Below are 24825 nucleotides of genomic sequence, written 5' to 3'. Positions count from 1 at the left end.
GTTTCAATGAGATATCCCCTCTTTCTTCTACATTCGTGAATACAGGCCCTATTAAGCCCTATCAAGCCCTATTAACTGATTCTCTTTCCATATGCAAACCCGCCATTATTAGAAGCAGGCTATTGATTCTTCATTGTACTCCCTCTATTACATTTACATAATACTCTGTTTTCTTTTTTAGTTTAGTTTAGTTTAGAGATACATCGCAGAAACAGGCCCTTCTGCCCACCGAGTTTGTACCGACCAGCCATTCCTGCACATTAGCACTTCCCTACACACGCTGGGGATGATTTTCTTTTTTACCGAGCCAATTAACCTATAAACCTGTACGTCTTTGGAGTGTGGGAAGAAACCGAAGATCTTGGAGTCTCACGTGGTCACGCGGTCACATGAGAACGTACAACAGAGAGAACGTACAAACTCTGTACAGATATCACCCATAGTTGGGATCAAACCCGAGTCTCTGGCACAGAATGCGCTGTAAGGAAGCAACTCTAACGCTGCGCCACCGTGCCGCCCATGGTTTTTATGCAACCAAGTTGATAACTTCATATTATTTCATTTGGCATTGCATCTGCTATGTTCTTATATTATTGACAAACTTGGAAATACACCGTAGATCAGTTGATAACTTCCATCTGTATATATGTATTAGCATTTGGCATTGCATCTCCCTTCTGCTATGTTCTTAAATATTATGCACAAACTTTTCAAATACAACATTAGATACTGTGGTTGATGTAGATCATGAATAATCTGTGCACAAATGCCAATCCCTACAGGCATAGCCTGCCAAAAAGGGAACCAGTTCCCTCCCCTCAACTCTCAATCTGAAGAAGGGTCCCAACCTGAAACATCACCCATCCTTTTTTCCCCAGAGATGCTGCCTGACTTGCTGAGTAAACAAAAACTCAAAGATCTTTGTAAAACATATCATACTTTTATTAGTTTTTTATATAGCTGTATAAAACAATTTGAAATTAACATTTATGATAACAATGCTTAGTTACAGCATTTGCAAATATTTCTTGGCTCAGGAACTTACAATTTCAGTAAGAATAAATGTTAAGACGACAGAAAGTAATAATAATAATATATTTTAATATTAAAATTGCTTCTACGATGTTATGAGTTCTACCTCTGGACTGAACATTATTTGATTTCTCTGAGAACAGAATGTATTATTCCCACAGATTCATTAATTCATTCATCATCGTTGAAAACATTAGCGACGCAGTGCTGTTGGTTTCCAATGGGAACAGTGACGGACGCACCACACATCTCTGTCCTCCAGTTCCTGCGGGCCTCTGCCGCTGGAAGTATAGGATTTTGGTGTGTATGCTTTATCATACACACCAACTTCTAAAGCACAGAAATAAAGCTGGGTTTTTTTGGATAATGAATCAAACCTAGTTCTGGAGGTCAAATGAAAGTGCTGAATAATATGCCAACACAATGATGTTAGCCTTTCTAACATTAAAAAAAACAGGAAAAACAGAGGCAGTGTCTTTCAAATAACTCATATGTGACCTAGATTCTGACCGATTTTAGAAAGACAAGTACTATTATGTCTATGAAGGCACCGAACTTCCACATTTCCCTTTGGGGCAATGAATACACAATATTCCAATTTGAAACAACTAAAGTTAGCTGCTCCTTTCAAACATTTCCCTATTTTATAAGGTAGGTGTCTTTGGCAACGGAAATTACCACCCCCAAAATAGCTCTTCAGAATCAATAATGTTTGCAAATATGAAAGTTTTGTTGGAATTTAAATCTTTAAAAATACATTCTTAGGATGTGGGATTCATTGATGTGGCCAATACCTATTGCCCATTTCCAAGTCTCCTGAAGAAGATGGCGATAAGGTGAAATTCCTACAATTTTAACCTTTAACAAAACATTTCCAATTTTGTGACCATGATAACATGGAGCAAAAAGGGTAGCCACTCATAGTTGGTAGCATGAGGCAACCCTCTGAAACCAATGTATTTGAGGTTATGCTCCACTTTAGAAATTCAGCTTCACCGTTGCATTGCTCATTTATATCAACAGGAATCACTACATATCACGAGAGCTCTGTATTGCTCAGAAAACTTATCACAAATAAATACATTACGGCATGCCAGATAGATACACAAAGTGACAAATTATACTTCACTTTCAAACCCAACATTTGAGCTTTTAAAGCAGTTCACTGTTCCTGTGAGCAGAGCTCACTGTCCACATTTTAGTGGTCTCTGGGCAACCTCTAACAATGGCAGAATATCACTTTTTATTAGAGTTTTTAATATTTTGCACATTTTACTAAGTCATGCTGCAAAGTAATATATACATGCTGAATCCACACAGGCCCTCCACATTCTATATTTGAACTGCACTTGTTGTATCCCTTAAAACTGTGAGTTCACAGAATCTCAAATAATAGATCCTCTATGTCACACATTCTCAAATTCTCAGTGTAGCAATTTATGTGATGACGCATTTATGAATTATCATCATAACCAATGTAATGATTCTCTTAGTGAAATAAATATATTTAGCTATCTGACCATTAAAAAGAATGCCTGGTTCACCATCAAATGAAACTGCTCAAAGATGCATTTGGTTCTTGGGGAAGATAACTTTAATAAAAGTTGGTGAATCAATAGAACAAAAAATTCTAATTTTGGACTCACTTTCAGTACTTTCAGTCTAATGTGCAAGGAGCTTTGCCCTCCTTGAACTGGTATTAAAATTGAGAATATACTTATTTTCTGTTCCACTGCACATCTCCCCATTTCTTCTAAAGGTATTGATTTGTGCTCTGTCTATGAATCTAGACTGTCTCCTTGCAAAGATGGATGTAGTGGCATTTTAAGTGGTGTCACTCTAATGTTTTGGTTTGCATCACTCCAATCACCACTCAAATTGACATCAGCCAAGTGAGCAGGGAGCAGAGACCTTTCTGTTCAACCTGGTTTATTACAAGCAAGGGGGCAGAGCCCAGCTTCCCTGCAGTGCCATTTATAGCCTGCTGCTATGCCAACTTCACTGAGTCTTTTGGGGAGCATTCAAGTTTTCATTTATTCAACACCAAATCAATTACTTTGTTCTATTCTGTATTTTGTTACAAAAATATCAAGATTGATTATTTAATTACTGGGTTCCATCTGTAGTTTAATTTTTATTGGAAGAAAGAATATACATATGATAAAGCAATTATAGAGGTTGAAGCAGACAATGGTTTTAATTTAGTTCCAATCATGGGACAATATCCTTGAACTATTCTGGTCCTCTACCTCTAAATTACTGCTATTATTGTTCTGCAAAACAAAAGACATATTAATCGTCTGGAATGACATAGCTTCAAACTTTTTGTGCAAAATGTACAAGACTACTTATTAACGGAAATAAGCTTAGTCTACAGTTGTATTACATTTTAAGTGAATTTCCAGAGGCCCCAATTATTCCTGTAAAAGAAAATGTATTGGAAGCAAAAAATACATAAGGGACAAATTAAATGATTTATGTATATGTATTATTTGAGATGTGTTGGCCACAGTAAAGTAACTCAAATTACCTTTTGTCAGGGTAAGCACCAGAAGATTTAGTGTTGCATTTTCTTCGCTAATTTCTGGAGAAGGGTGAATGAGCCATGAAATATTTGTCATTATTGTATTATAATTGAGAATATAATAATGCCTTGCTTCTGAACTTTTGCCTTTCCTTTACATTCATTATCTCCTTTGACCTTTCCTACTTTTTTTTTGCACTTCATTATTCATTGCTTTGTCCTCCCTTTTCACTTTGACATGCTGTCGTTGTATAGCCTTGAAGTCTTCTCTCTCTTTGCTTGCCACAGCAAACATGCACAGATGACAAGTAATACAATAACGGAGGAGATCCACCAAGATAATGTAGAGATCTATCTATTTTTTTGTAGGAAGGAACTGCAGAAGCTGGTTTAAACTGAAGATAGACACAAAGTGCTGGAGTAACTCAGCGGGACAGGCAGCATTTCTAGAGAGACGGAATGGGTGACATTTCGGGTCGAGACCCTTCTTCTGGCTCAGTCTTAAAGAGGGAGTAAGATGTTAAGTGGTGATACAGAGTTGGAAGTGTGTTGGAGGGGAAATATGATTCAAAGTCAATGGTTGAGGAAGAATGGGGGCAGTGGAAGTATTGGCAGTCATTATAGTTTATGGCAAGGGGCAGAGATAAAGTCTGTATCCTTCCCAAAGTTTAACAGAATAAAATGCAGTTCTTTTAAATTTGAAAACCAGATAAGCAGCCTGACCATACAGAGGCAGTGAAAGAGCAAAGGAAACTGGTGGAAAGATTGTCCATGTTTGTCTCATGTTTCTTGGTGAATTAGTTGACAATCGTACATCAGGCACTGAGTGACTAAAGTTTAGGGGAACCCCACCTTTGCTATCTAGTGTGATTTGTAATGTACATGGTGGATTAAAGACCTCACATAATTGAGATTCTGGTTCTACTGGCAGAACCTTGCTTATTAAAATGGCAGAGCTATTTTAATGGACAGACTAGTTTAATTCTATCCTGATAGGCAATGTTTCACATATTCATCTGCTGCATTTTTGTTCAAGCAATCTTCCAGAGTGAGTACACCTTCCAATGACATTGTGATGCTGAAGTGGGAGGATTCCCCACAGAAAATAATCCACCGTTAATGTACAATGGTGAGTGAGGGAAGAAGGTGTGATATTAAAAAGCAAAATTATGTAAATTTTGGGAATAGAGTCATAGGATCAAACAACACAGAAACAAGCCCTTTGACCCAACATCCATGTCGACCAAGATGCCCCATCTATACTAGTCCCAATTACCCACATTTAGCCCATATCCCACTGCACCTTCTCTCTCCATATACCTGTGCAACTGTCGTTTACATGCTGTTATGGAACCTGCCACAACTACCTCCTATGGCACCTCAATCCATATACCCACCACCCTCTGAACGAAAATGTTGCTCCACAGGTTCCTATTAAATTTTGAATGTGAAGACAAACCCCAGGAAAAATACAGGATCATGCAGTTTATTCCATCAAAGTAAGTTTTGGTCAACTGTCTCCCACTCTCTAACATTAACCCTTCTTCTCTCCACCTGCCAACCTCCACTCCACACTCATATTTTAAACTCATTCGTAGTTTAAAAAAAAGGTTTTGGGAATAAACAAGTTTTCCAAGTTTCCCTTTGGAAATTTAGCATACAAAAGTCCTCGTCAATGTTCAGTGGATATTCCTTAGTGCCATAAACACGCTGTAACAGGAGATCCTTACCGTTATAATCTGAATTCTGTAACTGTTCAATAAAGATCTATGAGGTTATTCATGCTTCCCAAGGATCCTTGTATCTTTCCCTCAAGCCTTGAATAAATACTGTCACTCTGAATAAGAGCCGCCTCAAATGGTCAAGATTCAAAATTCACTGGGTACTTTGTTGTTATATATGGCGATTACAGTTGCCATCGAGCTTCAAACAAAGTGCAGCTTGAAGGCTGGTCATCTACATTTCAATTTCCTGCAAAATCTCAGAACAGAGTGGCATAATAGTCCACTTCACGTTGATGATATTACAGGGTAAGAAAATTACACAGCAGCAAAAGGCAGATGTTGGAGCATCCAATGAATTCTGGATTGTATAAATTATACTGTTTTAATGAGGCTAATAACTTAGCAATAGTCAGTATGATATGAGAAACAAACATGTCAGAATTTATCCACTAACTAGCTGATTAATATGGCATTAGCAACTGCTGCAAGCAATTAGTTTTGCATTGAAGTGTAATTATATAAACTGTTGACTGCATTAAGCAAAATTGTTACAAATGATAATCGTTCATACAATTCACAGAATTGCTAGAAACCTCCACATTAACTCACATATTTTTAGTCAATCCCCCAGTCAAAGATGTTTGTCTCCACTACTTTTCTGAGCAGCGGAAGATGTCTGTGTGTGAACTCTTTAACAGAGGTGCCTCTTTCATACCAGCTATGAACATCTCAGTTTACTGGCAATCACTGTGTGATACGGCACAATATTCTTCAGCTAAAATAAATTGGAAATAAAAAAAGTAATAATACATCTGAGGCAAATCATACAATCCCTATAATCCTGATAAATGGGCCCTATTTCAAATATTATTTGTGGCCAGTCCTGCTATACACTTCAGGCTCCATCATTCATGAACTATGGGTCAAGAGATGAAAGGAGCATTGTAGTGATGGTCTTCCCACATGGAATCAATTACGTATCAATGCTTTAACCTGACGATGCATGGCTAAATGCATGAAATCATGCTGTATGTGCAGACCTTTTCTTGCTAGGAAGTGAAGTTTGTCCTTTATCTGTAAAATGCAAAATTACCACACTGTTTTACAAGATTTACATCAATGATTTGGATGAGAACATACAGGGCAAGATTAGCAAGTTTGCTGATGATACAAAAGTGGATGGTTTTGCAGATAGTGGTTGTGAAAGATTGCAGCAGGATCTGAAGCGATTGGCCATGTGGATGGAGGAAAGGTTGATGGAATTTAATACAGAGAAGTGTGAGATGTTGCATTTTGAGATGCCTACAAGGACCTACACAGTAAATGGTAGGCCTCTGGGGAGTGTTGTAGAGCAGAGGGATCTAGGAGTGCCGGTGCATGGTTCCTTGAAGATTCAGTTGCAGGTAGATAAGGTGGTCAAAAAGACTTTTGGCACTTTGGCCTTCATCAGTCAGAGTATTGAGTACAGAAGTTGGGAGGTCATGTTGCAGTTGTATAAGACGTTGGTGAGACCGTATTTAGAATATTGTGTTCAGTTCTGGGCACCATGTTATAGGAAAGTTATTACCAAGCTTGAAAGGGTTCAGAGAAGATTTATGAGGACGTTGCCAGGACTAGAGGGTGTGAGCTATAGGGAGAGGCTGGGTCTTTATGCCTTGGAGTGCAGGAGGATGAGGGGTAATCTTATCGAGGTGTATAAAATCATGAGAGGAATAGTTCAGGTAGATTTACAGAGTCTCTTGCCCAGAGTAGGGGTATCAAGGACCAAAGGACATAGGTTCAAGGTGATGGGGAAAATATTTAATAGGAATCTGAGGGGTAACTTTTTCACACAAAGGATGGTGGGTGTATGGAACAAGCTACCAGAGGAGGTAGTTGAGGCTGGGACTATCCCAACGTTTAAGAAACAAGACATGTACATGGATAGGACAGGTTTGGAGGGATATGAACCAAGTGCAGGCAGTTGGGACTAGTGTAGCTGGAACATGTTGGCTGGTTGGGCCAAAATGCCTGTTTCCACACTGTATCACTCTATGACTCTAAGTTGACAATGCTTTATGCTTGCTGATTAGAGAGATATTTACAGATTATGTAGCTAATGCCCCCAACAATTTCCATTCAGATCATGCCAATATTTAAACAATTTTAGTCTCTTTTTCTCTTGTTATTTTGCATAAAATGTTAATAATTACTCATATTAAGCCCTCTGCAACATGTACTGATGCATTGCTGACAAAATATGTAAATTTAGTGGTAATTCTAGTCCAAATTAGAATGATATTTTTAATTTTCCACTGTTGTAACCACCATGCTGCAAGGCATATTTGTATTTATGCAACATTTTTAACTGGGAATACAATATTCCAAGACGCTTGAATTATGTAATAAACTGCATTTTTCATGAAACATAATTAGAATCTAGATCAGTAATTGCACTGTTAAACTCACCATAGAAAGCACATATGGAGCGGCTAATATTTACTCCAATGAGGTTCAGCCACACTGCTTAGTTCAGAACACTAAATATTATCTTCCGCATTGTGATAGAATTTCGAAGTAGGGGTTTTACTCAAAATAGCCTTCTAAGCCTGTAGATATTGGCCACAGTTCATTCAGAGTACACTGGCTTCAAGGAAAGTTATGGCTTTACGACTCACTTCAGCATTAAAAAAAACTTGTGATAGGTACTTCGGAAATTCTAAAGTAATGTTACATTGTCACACGGAGTTAACAAACTGAAGTGTTGCTGAGAACATGAATGCTACCTTAGAATTTTTTGGAGTAGGGGGTTATCCTGGTGTTGTGGTGATATTTAACATTAACCATCTCGGACAAAATAATTGACAACATATATGTTAGTGGTTTCCTTCAAAACACCATTTGCATTAAAAAAAAAAGTTAACTACAGTATTGGATTGTGATAGTGTGTGATGATATTATTAAAATATTTTATAGATTTACTTTCTTTATTTCACTTTAACCTTCTCCTTATAGTGCACATATTTCTTTTCATTTAGTAATTTTGTTAATCTCTATGCTATTTGTCTTCATTTTCCTACCAATTTCCCGTTTCGCTTCCTCCATCCTGAAAGCAGTGACTCGTGCTGGAATTTAATTCCTCAGAGAGTAGCTCTCAGATCATTGGCGAGTGAATATAATGCTTAAATGAGTCTGTTGCCTGCACTTGGAATGGTTTCACATTGAATTGGTTCTGTTTTACTCAAACTTTGTGCTCTCACATTTTTGTTGGGTTTCTGACCCAGCTTCTACATCAAATGTATTCATGAGTAATCCAATTAGTAAGCAATGAAAAAAGACACTGTATTGGAGAAACTCGGAGGGGGAGGGAGGGAGGAAGAAAGAAAGAGAGGGTGGGGGAAGAAAGGAGTGTGAGTGTAGTTTTGTTAGCTAAAATTGGAGAATTCAACATTCATACCATTGGGTAGTAAACATGTTTGCCCTTCATATACTTTATCTTTCCAACCAAGAAAAGTTGCAAATTTCAATATATTACTGTAAAAGAAGTAAATTCTGAGGGAAGGTATTTCTGATATATGAGAAATAAACAGCTCAAGAAATATTGGGGTCTGATTAGCCCTTTGCAGATCTTTCAGTTCTGAGAATACTATTATCTAATTATACATAGACAATAGGTGCAGGAGTAGGCCATTCGGCCCTTCGAGCCAGCACTGCCATTCAATGTGAACATGGCTGATCATCTACAATCGTGTAGAAGCCTGTTCCTGCCTTCTCCTTAAACCCCTTGATTCCGCTAGCCCTAAGAGCTCTATCCAACGCTCTTTTGAATGCATCCAGTAAATCGGCCTCCGCTGCCTTCCGAGGCAGAGAATTCCACAAATTCACAACTCTGTGTGAAAAGGTTTTTCCTCATCTCAGTTCTAAATGGCCTACCCCTTATTCTTAAACTGTGGCCAACACCGGGAACATGTTTCCTGCATCTAGCGTGTCCAATCCCTTAATAATTTTATATGTTTCTATAATATCACTCTCATCCTTCTAAATTCCAGTGAATACAAGCCCAGTGACGCCAGTCTTTCATCATATGACAGTCCCGCCATCCCGTGAACTTTGTGAAGTAACCTCGTGAACCTACGCTGCACTCCCCCAATAGCAAGAATGTCCTTCCTTAAATTAGGAGATCAAAATTGCACACAATACTCCAGGTGTGGTCTCACCAGGATCATGTACAACTGCAGAAGGACCTCTTTGCTCCTCTACTCAACTCCTCTCTTTATGAAGGCCAACATGCTATTAGCTTTCTTCACTGCCTGTTGTATCTGTATGCTTACTTGACTGATGAACTAGGACACCCAGTTCTCGTTGTACTTCCCCTTTTCCTAACTTGACACCATTCAGATAATAATCTGCCTTCCCGTTCATGCCTCCAAAGTGGATAACCGCACATATATCCACATTATACTGCATCTCCCATGCATCTGCCCACTCATCCGAACTGTCCAAGTCACGCTGCATCCTCATAGCATCCTCCTCACAGTTCACAATGCCACCCAGCTTTGTGTTATCTGCAAATTCTGGTGGGGAAAGGAGGTGGGAATTCCTTCAATTTCACCTTTGGGAAAGTTTTTTTTTAAAAGGTTGGAAATACTGAAGAGAGCAGTAATCTCGTTTACAGAGATTATCCAATTGATCCTATTATGCAATAATTTCAGTGCAATGCTGCTTTCAATGAGAACTGCTTGTCTTTAAATTAGGTTGGGCAGGTTATTCATTTATTACATTTCAGCACACCTCCACACTCTGCTTCTTTTTATGGGGCATTAATTGACCCGGTTTAAATAACTTAACACCTCAGTTAAAGTTGGCACAAAGGGTAGTAACACAGAAATATGTTAGAAATTCAATTACAGAGTATTGCGTCTTCAATGCTGTGTGTGAAAATCAATTAATTGATGTATTCCAGGTGAATAATTCACCAGAAATTAATCGGGCACTCCCTGTCACAAATCAGGTGCACACATAGTGACGTCACTCTCCATGAAGGAGAAATGAGTTCATGTTATTCTGTTGAATGCTTTTTGTTTGTCACATTTAGCATCACTAATGTTCGTCGTGCTGTGTGCAATATATTAGTGCAATTTAAATGAGGCCTCCTAACTGGTAACTCTGCCAGTTTCATTTTAATTCATTTACTTCACCTTTTTCCCCTCAGGTTTCTGTACCCAACAACTCTCAAAGGCAATCACAACTCCTTTCCCAAGTTCACCCAGCTTCGCCCTCCACTCCCTCATATCCTGTCCCCCAGGTCCCAATCACTCAACCTCTTCGCACCAAGCTCATGAAGCTCAGAACCAAATCTCAGCACCTGACCATAGACTGCATGTTGCAAGTCTGTAACTCAGCCACCATCCATTTGACTCGCAAACCTCTTCCAAATTGCTCCCAACTGGTGATCACATCTCCCCTGCCCCATCAAGTCAGTGACTACCTGCCCACTCCCAAACAATAAACAAGACCTGACTCAATGACAACTCCTACCTGCATGTCTGGCAGTTGTAGGTTCCAAGATCATGGACTACTGATCAATTGTCCTCTCCTCAATTCACTTTGTCAGCCCCACTCATACCAGCCATGTTCCCCTTCCTCTTGCCTTCTACCCTTGAATACAACTGCAGTTTGTTTATAATGTGTTCCTTTGTGCGTTGCCTGAAGTGTTTCTGAATTTATCAGCAGTGGACCCACCATTAACAAGGTGGTTGGCATGCCCATCAGCAATAGATTAACACATCAGTAAAGATTGAACAAACTTTAAAGGGACATTGATTTCATGAAAATGCACTTTGAAATCTCATTGCTTTGCAAGCAGTAACACAAACCCTTGCATAATACCTTTCTGCTGTTAATGTGGAAGAAAAAACATTTCTTCTCATCTGGCAATACATATTGTGGTAGGCACTAACTGAAGGACAAAGTAATCCACAGGACAGCCTTGTTATACATATAAATTGTGCTGCTTTTGTACATTGGGATATAAACAGTTCTGGTATTTCTTGGCAATGTTTATAGATGGCTTAACGCACTGACTAAGATTCAAAAAGTCTTAAAAAATGAATATGCACGTATTATTCTGATGTTGGCCATACTGTCAAGTGGAACTACTTAATTAGCAGGTAAACATTTTCATTTTGGCGGGGAAGCGGGGAAATAAAATAATCACAGGACTATTCCAAGGTAACCAATAACCTTCTCATCACAATCGTTAACATTGTCTCAATATTCCTCTTTATCACAGAACAGTACAGTTGTAGGTAAACGACAAAAGGAAATAAGAGGCCAAAGAAATACTTTGTTCAGCTTGCATATTAATTCATTGTAATTGTTAACATTTAGAAAAGTAATATCACTTTGAAATACCATTCATACCGCTTTCCATTATTCCACAGGCATGGCATATAAAACAATTCTCATTATCAGGCATTTCATCCCTTGCAAAGGATGCTGCTGTCTTTGGCTCTGCAATCAAAATTAAAATAAATCCACTTCCATAGAGAAACATTTGAACAGAACAGTAGATTTCCTCTTTAAATTTAAAGCAGCAAATTCTTCGAAAATTCAGAAATTGGTAACATTTTTCTCAGTCAATTCTACTATTTCTAATTACAATCATATTATTACACAGAATGTTACATTGTAATTAATACAGTAATATCAATTGCTAACCATGGTATAAATGAAAGCCCTACTCCATTAATTAAGAGAGATTTGTTTCTCTTTTGTGGTTAATCTCTCTTTTGGGAATATTACCAATCAACATAATGGGCTTAATGTTAATGAAATTAAAAATGTTATTTAAGTGAAAGTAAGTAAGGTGGAATCAATTCTTCAGGTAACATATACATGTGTTTGGATTTGTGTGTGCATTGAATCCTACAGCAATTGAAAAAGAAGCTCTAAATTTATATAATATCAATATTGACCAGAGACAACATCTTCTGTGTTGACTGACATATGAATCTTATCTGAAGTTCTTGAATCAGATTGGAAAAAAATATGATTAATTTAAATAACATGGGCACATTTTTTAAATCTCGAAATTTATCCTCAGCCATATCTGGCTAGCACTCTCTCACTTTTTCATTCCAGCGGGTATATGGGAATCACCTGCAGATTGGAGCTGTGTTATCTCACCATTTCTGTTGTTGTGTCCCCAACCTAACCTTTCTGGCAATCCACTGCTGCTTAACAAGGAAAGAACAGATCTGAGAATTGGCAGGCCAGCAAATCGGATCTGGATTATCAAGGAGTGGGGCTCTGAAGCCGGCAGAGCAAACGTTGGAGTCAGGTTGTTACTGCAAGTCACTGGGCCTTGGACAATATCTGCACAGGTCATCTTTGATGGTCCTTTGTACTGAAGAAGTATTCCAACATGCATGGCTTCAGTTCCCATGCAGATGTCTCTGAGCGAAGAAACTTTTGGCTACGACATGCTTTCAGGCATAAAGAAGTGGTGTTAAAATGCAAAGTATGGATAAATAAGATTTAGTCAACGTTCCTTCAGTCAGCTGTGCTGTTGCTCCATCTACAGTGCAATCGCGTAGCAGTCAAACTTCAATGATGTTAATGGCTGGTGTGTTATTTTGGAACTAAAAGCAAGAAGAAAAGTAAAATTAAAATCTGAGCACAATGTCAAAATTTGCAGAGCCAAATCATCATCAGCCAACATTACTTGACATTGCTGGTAGGATTAGCAACAAATCTTTAAGTCTTCTATTAAATATTTTTGAGTGAAGATGTGAACATTTTAGAAAATGGCCAATAACCTGCAAACAAAACCTGTGAAGGGTAGTTTCACACAACAGGGTATAATTTAAAAGTGTGGAAATAAGATTTCAATGAAAGTTCGATTCACCTACAGAAGGATGGCAGCACGGGCAAAAGGTAATCACGTACCTCCAAATTCAGGGACAGTTTCTTCCGAGTTGTTATCAGGCAACTGAATGAATGAATGAATTATTGGCCAAGTATATTCACATACAAGGAATTTGTCTTGGTGCTCCACTCGCAAGTAACAACACAACAATCAGTAAACAATTAAGAATAAACCATAAAACATTAAAACATTAAGGAAAAAACATTATAGTTTAAACATGTGAATGAAATAAAATACCAGAGCAGAAGGAAGCTACAGACTATCGGTTATTGAGTAGAGCTATTGCTCGTGACAAACAACTGTTTTTATGTCTGGCTGTGCCGGCTTTGACAGTCCGGAGTCGCCTTCCAGAGGGAAGTGCTTCAAAGTGTTTGTGGCCAGGGTGAGAGGGGTTAAAGATGATCTTACCCGCTCGCTTCCTGGCCCTTGCAGTGTACAGTTTGTCAATGGGGGAAGGTTGCAGCCAACAACCTTCTCAGCTGATCGAACGATTTGCTGCAGCCTTCGGATGTCGTGCTTGGTGGCTGAGCCAAACCAAGCCATGATGGAGAAGGTGAGGACAGACTCTACGATGGCAGTATAGAATTGGACCATCCTACCACAATCAGAGAGCAGTGCTGAACTACTATCTACCTCATTGATGACCCTCAGGCTATCTTTGATTGGATTTTACTGGCTTTACCTTGTACTAAACATTATTTAAATTATTCTCTTTATCATGTATCTGTACACTGTAGATGGCTTGATTGTAATCATGGATTGCCTTTCTGCTGACTGGTTAGCAAGCAACAAAAGCTTTTCACTGTACCTCAGTACACAAAACAATAAACTGATGTACAGATGGATGGCATCATGTCCCCCAGGAGATCCCTCTCACCCTCTCTACCAATTGCCACTGTGCTCCCCCAATGAATATATGATGTTCCTCTCTCTTTCGTCTCTTCTTCAATTGCATGGTACCTACTGAATTTAGTATGCAAAACAATTCTCTCTGAAACTTTAGTGAAATTAAAGTACGTTCATAAAATTGACTAATGAAATGTCACCTATTCAGTAAAGGAGTGAAAGGCCGTTATAACTGTGCACCGTTTGGCTCATTTCCGCATTCCAGAGGTGATGGCAGAAAGAATGAGAGTCATAAAGCACTGTGTTGTATTTTCATACAACATAGAAATAAGCCCTTTGGCCACTCGTCCATGCTTTATGTCAGCTCAGCCCATTTGCCCAATTTGGTCCATAACTCTCCAAATCTTTCCTATCCATGTATCTGTCAAATGTCTGTAAAATGTTGTCATTGTACCTGCCTCAACTACTTTTTCTGGCTGCCTGTTCCCCAAATGCACCACTCTCTATGTGAATAAAGTCGCTCTTTTTTGTCAACATGATTTCTTTCTTAAGTATCCTCCACAATCCCCTACACACCTACACACTTGATCTCACCTTCATTTCTCTTGTCATCCAGAGTTCCTTTCTCCTACCTGCTTTGCCCACAAGCACAAACATGCATACCTTGAACTCTGATTACTCTCACACGAATACCTGATCTTTTTTAACATCTTATCTAGTTTTTGGTGTAATTTCATTTTAATCTGATGATGCGATATATGTTATTTAGGCCCGATATCGGCTGTGTCCTGCCTGCCAGCTGTGACTGTGATTGTGAGCAAAATCATGGTGGCCGCCACAATCCATTCTCTGTATCATAATCCACAAACATCCACTCTCAAGATAATCAAATTCATTATTTTTTGCACAAGCATAAGAACATCTAAATGATCTATATGTTATGTTATTGGCTATCCATGATCAATATTTTCACACTAAATATCTGACTAAAAACCTCCACAGTACATAGTTTTTAGTCAGATATTTAGTACGAAAATATTGATCAACACAAAATATAGATACTTTAGATGTTCATGACATGATTGTGCAAAAAATCATGGTTTTGATTATCTTGAGAGTGGATGTTTGTGGATTTTGAACACATGTCTATGTAAAACGACCCTTGCCTGCTGCGAAGTTATAAACCAACAGAGTAAAATATATGGGAATTGAACATTCAATTCCTTCGATTTGGTTTAGAAATTCATGACAATGTGAGATTTAAAAATCATGTTATATTGTGAATTCTTGTGTGAATGGGATCAGTTTGTTATTTGGATACTTGGGCTGTTTAAACATTTATTTTTAGCCTTTTCTTAAGAATTGGATACATGTTTAGATCTAGTAGTTGAATTTAGATTAATTCAATTGATTTGATAACACTGATGATATGAATTTTTGTTGGGAATTTACTATTCGTTTTAACGTTTAACTTGTGTTTGGCATTTTGTTGAACAAAATCATTTCTACTTTGTTTTCTAAAACAGCAAATAAAAACTTAATGCTGTTCAGTGTTTTTATTTTCTTTACATTTTAAACAGATGCCTCTGAAAAAGAAATGCAAAATTGTCAATCCAAATGCCCAGCCTGGCATAGCTGGAGGTCACCTTGAAGTGAATTTCTCTGTCATGCCCGAGTACTAAGAGGGATCTTAAAAATGGACACATCGTGTACGTGTATACCTCGTTTGGAAAAAGTCAGTCTGAATGGGAAAGTAGTGGGCAGAAAAGCATGTCATGCGTGGTTTGAAGAGCAAAAACTTGTAGTTTACAATGCCAACATTGAAAAGTTGAGGAAAAACAAGGTGTCCAGAGTTGCTTATTGGTTGCATGATGATTCTACTGATTATGATATGCCAATGTACCAGCTAGCAGCTGATCTTCTCCATGAAGACTTGGTCTTTTGCTGGAAATTATAATTTCTTTTCTTGTCTGTTACGGACTTACAGCATATAATACAATAATATTGAAGTTCTGATCTTGAAAATATCAAATTTTTGAATTTTCAAGGCAGTCTTGGTGTTTATCACTATTTCCGTCACAACGGTTAATTTTGCAATTAGCTACTTAATGAGATAATTAACTAATTATATATTTTAATTTCATTGGGTTGAGTTGCACAGGTTGATAGCCACAGGGAAGAAGGATCTCCTGTGGTGTTCTGTCCTGCATCTTGGTGGAACCTGTCTGTTGCTGAAGGTACTCCTCTGGTTGACCAGTGTGTCATGGAGGGGGTGAGCTGTATTGTCCAAGATCCTCCACAGTTTGAGGAGCATCCTCCCTCCAAGACCAGCTCCCGTGAATCCAACTCCACCCCCAGGACAGAGCCAGCATTCCTGATGAGTTTGTTAATCCTATTGACATCCACGGCTTTGCCCTGCTGCCCCAGCACATGACAGCGAAGTATGTACCTTTCACATAGTAATTTCTTTGGTTATTTCTTTGGTTAGTGCAAACTTTCAATCTCTAACCAAGGACCTAAAATATAACTAGAATGAAGATCCAGTCGATTGTTATACCAAATACTATTTTTTGCCATAATTAAGATGTTTTTGTTGTCAAGTGACACCTTCATCATGTTGTATCATGTAACTTCTTTGATATTAACTTTGATACAATTTAAGTGCGGACGATTTAAAACCAAAGTAAAATAAAATGAAGGCATAATCCCACTGATTTTGAATTTCGATCTTTAAGATAGGATCAAGTACATGTGAAATTAATGATGTCTCTTTCATGTTTTTCAACCAGCTGTTGTAGGGCTCACCTTACTGCGCAGTAATCCACCCGTTGGGCGCTCTGGGGTGCTGTGTTCTGATGAGGGCTTGGCCTTTTCCTTGTTGTTGTTTGAGTCATTGTCTTTAATGATGTCATATTGTCTGCAGAAGAGCGCGATGACAGCTGAAAGAGACCAGAGGAAAATATTTTTACTGAAATGCTATGATTCACCAGGCGGCACGGTGGCACAGCGGTAGAGTTGCTGCCTTACAGCGCCAGTGGCCGGGTTCGATCCTGACTATGGGGGCTTGTCTGCATGGTTTGTACATTCTCCACGTGACCTGCGTGGGTTTCCCTGAGATCTTCGGTTTCCTCTCACACTCCAAATACGTACAGATTTGTAGGTTACTTGGCCTGGTATAAATGTTAATTATCACTAGTGTGTGTAGGATGGTGTTAATGTGCGGTGATCGTTGGGTGGTGTGGACCTGGTAGGCCAAAGGGTCTGTTTTATAGCTGTATCTCTAAACAAAACTAAACCAAATTAAACCTTGGAGAAGTTGCTCTTTAATTATAGTTTAGTTTAGAGACACAGCATGAAAACAGGTCCTTTGGGTCACCAAGTACACTCTGTGTCTCTACACTAAACTAAACTAAATGACATTCTGGGTTGTCTTAAGCAAAAATGTTGACTCATGAAAAGAGATGTCTAGAACAGAATAACCATGCGTGCTTTGCAAGAATTACCACTTCCGAGTACATGTGACAAACTAACCTTGTGGATGGGGATTGACATTTTTCAACAATGTGGTTATAGATTTTCTTAAGGCTGCTGCAATTGATTGCAATGGTGTGGTTTCTCAATTCTGTACCCACTGTGATTGAAAATTGTTCTTTGTATGTATAAATGTTAACGGTTTATGAAAGCCCAGCTGACTTAAGCATTTTAATGGTTATCTTCTACTGGTACTGAAGGGCAAAATCTTTGGGAGGATGATGGAGAGTGGGTGTTAATGTGGGGTCAATAAAGTGGGTAAGGGTAGGAGTGTAAAAATGGGTGCTCAATAGCTGGCATGGATACAATGGGCCAAAGAGCCTTTTCTGTGCATTATCTTTCTTTGACTCTGTGACAAACTTGTCAATACTTTGTTAAATTCCTCAAGATGTACCAAATGTAATTGGAAAACAAATGACTATTTAGAGATGGTATAGGTATAGTGGGATCTAATCTCCATTTACTTATTTAATCCAACTTAATGAGATGCTACCAAGACCACTGGGACTACCTGTGACATCAGAATGTTAAACAAGGACTAGGGATTGACATTGTGTTACTTCACTGAACCACTGCAAAGACAGGCAATTGATCACACTGCAGTAGACTTCCTTTGGGATGGTTTGACACGGGACACGCGCTGAGGGCTGATCATCCTGCAGCGGGCCGCCCTTGTGGAGGGTGTATAGTGTTAAAAGGCCGAAACACCTAGTGATGCAAGGGTACACTACTGATGATGTGTCCTGTGCCCAACTATCCTGAAGGTTACACAGGCCAAGATATATGTATCACCCCCCCGCCCCCCACCGATGTTGAGCGTCTACCACTCTCAACAATCAACGGATGTCGTGAAATGCTCCCCACCTATTGGCACAAGGGACTTTTAACATCTAGTCCTGTGTATTTGATTCTTCTTAGTCCAGGGGAGCAATCCAGTGATTTGGTGCCACAGCAGAGGTGGGGCAAAAGTTTCCGCAAAACTGGTTTACGGTCCTGCTAACTCTGTAGTGAAATGAAAATAGCTTTGGAATCATTAACTATCCTCTTTTCAATTTCTGTAGCATTTCAAATATTGGTTTCTGTGGCAATTCTCAACAAGGTAAAGCGGGAAGAGGCTTTGATGTAATCTGAGAACACTCCCCCATCCCTCTGCCCATCTCCCACAAACATCTACACTGAGCACAATATAATGGGGGATGGGTATGGGGAGTGGGGGCGGGGGGAGGTCTAAGAGGTTTTGAGGAAAGTTCCATGAATCTCCACTGCTATTTGCTTTGGTTTATATAAATTCTAACATTTTGTTTTGTGCCTACTGAACTTCAACTTTACTGAACAAGATCTACATTGTGACAACTTTTCACAATGAAAAAAGAATTCAAAAAGAAGCAAGTAACCTTAAAATCACCAAATTAGTTTTTGCGTTATTTCAGGCAAGATCATTCGCTTCAACTCGGCACTGCCTGCTTAACAGCTTTAGCCTGAGTGAATTCATCATAAAAGCATGTTCTTATCTAGGAGAGGCTTAAACAAGTTAGAGAGCTTGCCTTGATACTTTTTAAAAAGTGAGGGAGAGAGAAAGCGGGGAATTATCGACCAGTTAGTCTAACATCGGTAGTGAGTAAAATGCTAGTCAGTTATTAGAGATGGGATAGCAGCACCTTTGGAAAATGGTGAAATCATTGGACAAAGTCAGCATGGATGTATGAAAGGTAAATCATGTCTGGACTTTCAGAAGGCTTTCAACAAGGTCCCACATAAGAGATTAGTATACAAACTTAAAGCACATGGTATTGGGGGCTCAGTATTGATGTGGATAGAGAACCTGCTGGCAGACAGGAAGCAAAGAGTAGGAGTGAACGGGTCCTTCTTAGAATGGCAGGCAGTGACTAGTGGGGTACCTCAAGGCCTAGTGTTGGGACCCCAGCTATTTACAATATATATTATTGATTTGGACGAGGGAATTGAATGCAACATCTCCAGGTTTGCGGATGACACGAAGCTGGGGGCAGTGTTAGCTGTAAGGAGGATGCTAGGAGGCTACAAGGTGACTTGGATAGGTTGGATGAGTGGGCAAATGCATGGCAGATGCAGTATAATGTGGATCAATGAGAGGTTATCCACTTTGGTGGCAAGAACAGGAAAGTAAACTATTATCTGTATGGTGGCCGATTAGGAAAAGGGGAGATGCAACGAGACCTGGGTGTCATGGTACATCAGTCATTAAAAGTAGGCATGCAGGTGCAGCAGGCAGTGAAGAAAGCGAATGGTATGTTAGTTTTCATAGCAAAAGGATTTGAGTATAGGAGCAGGGAGGTTCTACTGCAGTTGTACAGGGTCTTGGTGAGACCACACCTGGAGTATTGCGTACAGTTTTGGTCTCCTAATCTGAGGAAAGACATTCTTGCCATAGAGGGAGTACAGAGAAAGTTCACCAGACTGATTCCTGGGATGGCAAGACTTTCATATGAAGAAAGACTGGATAGACTCGGCTTGTACTCGCTAGAATTTAGAAGATTGAGGGGGGATCTTATAAAAACTTACAAAATTCTTAAGGGGTTGGACAGGCTAGATGCAGGAAGATTGTTCCCGATGTTGGGGAAGTCCAGAACAAGGGGTCACCGTTTGAAAATAAGGGGGAAATCTTTTAGGACCGAGATGAGAATTTCTTGTTCACACAGAGAGTGGTGAATCTGTGGAATTCTCTGACACAAAGGGTGGTTGAGGCCAGTTCATTGGCTATATTTAAGAGGGAGTTAGATGTGGCCCTTGTGGCTAAAGGGATCAGGGGGTATGGAGAGAAGGCAGGTACAGGATACCGAGTTGGATGATCAGCCATGATCATATTGAATGGCGGTGCAGGCTCGAAGGGCCGAATGGCCTACTCCTGCACCTATTTTCTATGTTTCTATGATACAACACAGAATGCACCTTATGACATACTGCAACACCCTATCATATGAATTCTAACTTTCTGCCTGCAATTCAAAGCTTCCTCCACGCACAATCAAATTACACGAAATAATTGGAATGCTTATGCAGCCCTTATAGGGCTAATGAAACTGGATCTCTTATCTGAGACAGAGAAAATGGGCTGAACAAAACGTTAGGTACTAAGCCCTTTAACATATTTCAGAGAATTTGTTTTACATACCAATTCAAACAAAATGCTGTCGCTGCTGATGACCTGAGTTTCTTTAAGAATATTGGAATAATTAGCTCCTGTTAGCACCAAATGTTTCTAACTTTGAAATAGCACAGCATAGGAACAGACTCTTCAGCGCACAATGTCTGTGTCAAACATGATACCAAGTTGAACTAATCTTCTCTCCCTGTACGTGATCCATATTCCTCTATTCCCTGCATATCCACTAAAATAATCTCAGTTCGGTTTAGTTTATTGTCACGTGTACAGACATGCAGTGAAAAGTTCTGTTAACCAGCCAGCGGAAAGACAATACATCATTACAATCCAGCCATTCGCTGTGTACAGATACCTGATAAAGGAGTAACATTTAATGCAAGGTAAAGCCAGTAAAGTCCGACAAAGATGGTCTGAGGGTCCCCGATGAGCTACACAGGAGTTCAGGACTGCTCTTTGTTTGCGGTAGGATGGTTCCGTTGCTGATAACAGCTGGGAAGAAATTGTCCCTGAATCTGGACAGTATAAACAGTGAAACGCCACTTCCGGGACTATGAAGGCATGAGAAAGGAGCTAGCCAGGGTAGACTGGAAAGGGATCCTAGCAGGAATGACGGTGGAACAGCAATGGCAGGAATTTCAGGGCATAATCCGGAAAACACAGGATAATTTCATTTCAAAAAGGAAGAAAGGTTCTAAGGGGAGTAGGAGGCAACTGTGGCTGACAAGAGAAGTTAGGGATAGAATAAAATTAAAAGAAAAGATGTATAACACAGCAAAGAGTAACCGGAGGCCAGATGATTGGGAAACTTTCATAGGACAACAGAAGGAAACAAAACGGGCAATACGGGCTGAAAAGATGAAGTACGAAGGGAAGCTGGCCAGGAATATAAAGAAGGACAGTAAAAGCTACTTTAGATATGTTAAGGGAAAAAGAGTAGCAAAGTCAAATGTGAGTCCCTTGAAGGCAGACACGGGTGAAACTATTATGAGTAACAAGGAAATGGCAGAAGAGTTGAACACGTACTTTGGATCTGTCTTCACTAAGGAAGACAGAAACAACCTCCCAGATGTACTGGAGGACAGGGGATCTAAGGGGGTAGAGGAATTGAAAGAAATTTTCATTAGACGAGAAATACTATTGGGTAGGCAAATGGGACTGAAGGATGATTAACCCCCTGGGCCTGATGGTCTGCATCCCAGGGTCCTCAGGGAGGTGGCTCTAGAAATAGTGGACGCATTGGTGATCATTTTCCAATGTTCAATAGATTCAGGATCAGTTCCTGTGGATTGGAGGATAGCTAATGTTATCCCACTTTTCAAGAAAGGAGCGAGAGAGAAAACATGGAATTACAGACCAGTTAGCCTGACTTCAGTGGTGGGAAAGATGCTGGAGTCATAATGGGGCATTTGGATAGCAGTAAAAGGATTAGTCCAAGTCAACATGGATTTATGAAAGGGAAATCATGCTTGACTAATCTTCTGGAATTTTTTGAGGATGTCACAAGTAAAATGGATGAAGGGGTGCCAGTGGATGTAGTGTATCTAGACTTTCAGAAAGCCTTTGATAAGGTCCCGCACGGGAGACTGGTGACTAAAATTAGAGCACATGGTATTGGGGGTAGGGTGTTGACATGGATAGAAAATTGGTTGGCAGACAGGAAGCAAAGTGTAGGAGTGAACGGGTCCTTTTCAGAATGGCAGGCAGTGGCGAGTGGAGTGCCGCAAGGCTCGGTGTTGGGGTCGCAACTGTTTACCATATATATTAATGATTTAGAAGAGGGAATTAGGAGCAAGTTTGCAGATGACACAAAGCTGGGTGGCAGTGTGAACTATGAAGAGGATGTTAGGAGGTTGCAGGGTGACTTGGACAGGTTGAGTGAGTGGGCAGATGCGTGGCAGATGCAGTATAATATAGATAAATGTGAGGTTACACACTTTGGTGGCAAAAATAAGGGGGCAGATTATTATCTCAATGGGGTTAGAAACATAGAAACATAGAAAATAGGTGCAGGAGTAGGCCATTCGGCCCCGAGCCTGCACCGCCATTCAATATGATCATGGCTGATCATCCAACTCAGTATCCTGTACCTGCCTTCTCTCCATACCTCCTGATCCCTTTAGCCACAAGGGCCAAATCTAACTCCCTCTTAAATATAGCCAATGAACTGGCCTCAACTACATTCTGTGGCAGAGAATTCCAGAGATTCACCACTCTCTGTGTAAAAAAAATGTTTTTCTCATGTCAGTCCTAAAAGATTTCCCTTTTATCCTTAATAGATTTACCCTTTATCCTTAATTCCAACCTTAGGTTAGGCAAGGAAGCAGGTACAGCTAATGGAATGGTGGCCTTCATAACAAGAGGGTTTCAGTATAGGAGTAAAGAGGTTCTTCTGCAGTTGTATAGTGCTCTGATGAGACCATATCTGCAGTATTGTGTTCAGTTTTGGTCTCCGAATTTGAGGAAGGACATCCTTGTGATTGAGGCAGTGCAGCGTAGGTTCACGAGATTTATCCCTGGGATGGCGGGGCTGTCATATGAGGAAAGATTGAAAAGACTAGGCTAATATTCACTGGAGTTTAGGATGAGAGGGATCTTATAGAAACGTGTAAAATTATAAAAGGACTGGACAAGCTAGATGCAGGAAAAATGTTCCCAATGTTGGGCGAGTCCAGAACCAGGGGCCACAGTCTTAGAATAATGGGGAAGCCATTTAAGACTGAGGTGAGAAAAAACTTTTTCACCCAGAGAGTTGTGCATTTATGGAATTCCCTGTCACAGAGGGCAGTGGAGGCCGTCACTGGATGGATTTAAGAGAGAGTTAAATAGAGCTCTAGGGGCTAGTGGGATCAAGGGATATGGGGAGAAGGCAGGCACGGGTTATTGATTGGGGACGATCAGCCATGATCTCAATGAATGGCGGTGCTGGCTCGAAGGGCCGAATGGCCTCCTCCTGCACCTATTTTCTATGAAACTTTATGAAACTATCCTATCTGCTTTCACCACCAGCTGTGACAATGTTATCCACACACCCACCATTTTCTGTGTAAAAAAACTGTCCCATACATCTTTAAACTTTCCTCTTCTGAACTTAAAGCTATGTCATCTAGTATTTGACATTTCCATCCTGCGAAAAAAGGTGTAACCAAGGTCATGAACATATTTGTATTAAGTTTTTCAGCCGCTGCTGCGAGTTTCAACCTGGAATGAGAATGGAATTTAAACGCCTTTAACTATTTAATTCCTTTCCTCTTGATATTTTGTCCTTCTAAAACAGTGGTTCTTAACCTGTGGATCGGGACCTCTATGGTGGGTCGTTTGGGGCTTTCCTGGGGGACATGAAGGGGTCATAAATAACATATCCATTTGTTGAAGAAGGAACTACAGATGCTGGAAAATCCAAGGTAGACAAAAATGCTGGAGAAACTCAGAAACTCAACAATGTTTTGGGCCAAAACCTGTGTCTGAAGAAGGAGTTCGACCCGAAATGTTGCCTATTTCCTTCGCTCCATAGATGCTGCCTCACCCGCTGAGTTTCTCCAGCATTTTTGTCTACTATCCATTTGTTGAGCCCATTTTTAGGAACCTAACAAAGGTACATACCACACACAGTGCTTTGTTTGCGTATGCATGCAAGTATGCCAAGAAGCTGAAGAACCACTGTTCTAAAAGTACTTCCTCAAGCCTACAATATTCTTTGTGTCTTTGATGAAGTTTCCTATTTTTTTAACTTTGAAATGTTTTATTATATATTCAAGAGATTGCACAAAAAATGGATTCACGCATTTGTTGAGGGTTTACCTCAGCCTCAGATCACCACAAGGTACTTTGTGGCCAATGATGTACTTCTTTGCAATGCAGTCACAGGAAGCATGGCATACAACCTGAATTCTGTGAAAATGACCAGATATTCATCTTTATGATGAGGGAGGGAAGGATAAATATTCTGGACATTAGAAATACTCAAGAGGTTTTATGACCACCTGTGAGAGCAAATAGATCTCATTCAACAAAAGGCAGGTTCCAAAGGACAATGATCCTTTGATATTCCTCTGAAGTTTGAGCTTAGATTTTTATGCTCAAGTTCCTTGAGTAAGACTCAAACCAAGAACAGTCCATT

The 24825-nt window shown here is 39.7% G+C and overlaps 1 protein-coding gene across 1 annotated transcript in view; it reads right to left on the bottom strand.

Moving 5' to 3' along the window:
* Window positions 1-926: 926 nt before the first annotated feature.
* fndc4a (fibronectin type III domain containing 4a) overlaps window positions 927-24825 on the bottom strand; it is a 190959-nt gene continuing 167060 nt past the window's right edge. The window contains exons 5-6 of the mRNA XM_055635539.1: window positions 16841-16974; window positions 927-12902 (exon numbers count right to left, since the gene is read on the bottom strand). Coding sequence (XP_055491514.1) covers window positions 12861-12902; window positions 16841-16974 — 176 coding nt within the window. The 3' untranslated portion in view covers window positions 927-12860. The remainder of the gene's footprint in view (window positions 12903-16840; window positions 16975-24825) is intronic.

This window comes from Leucoraja erinacea, chromosome 5 (genome assembly GCF_028641065.1).
Source record: "Leucoraja erinacea ecotype New England chromosome 5, Leri_hhj_1, whole genome shotgun sequence".
NCBI classification, from domain to species: Eukaryota; Metazoa; Chordata; class Chondrichthyes; order Rajiformes; family Rajidae; genus Leucoraja; species Leucoraja erinaceus.
Note: the sequence above shows the minus strand (reverse complement) of the source record. Positions and strands in the feature narration are given on the sequence as shown.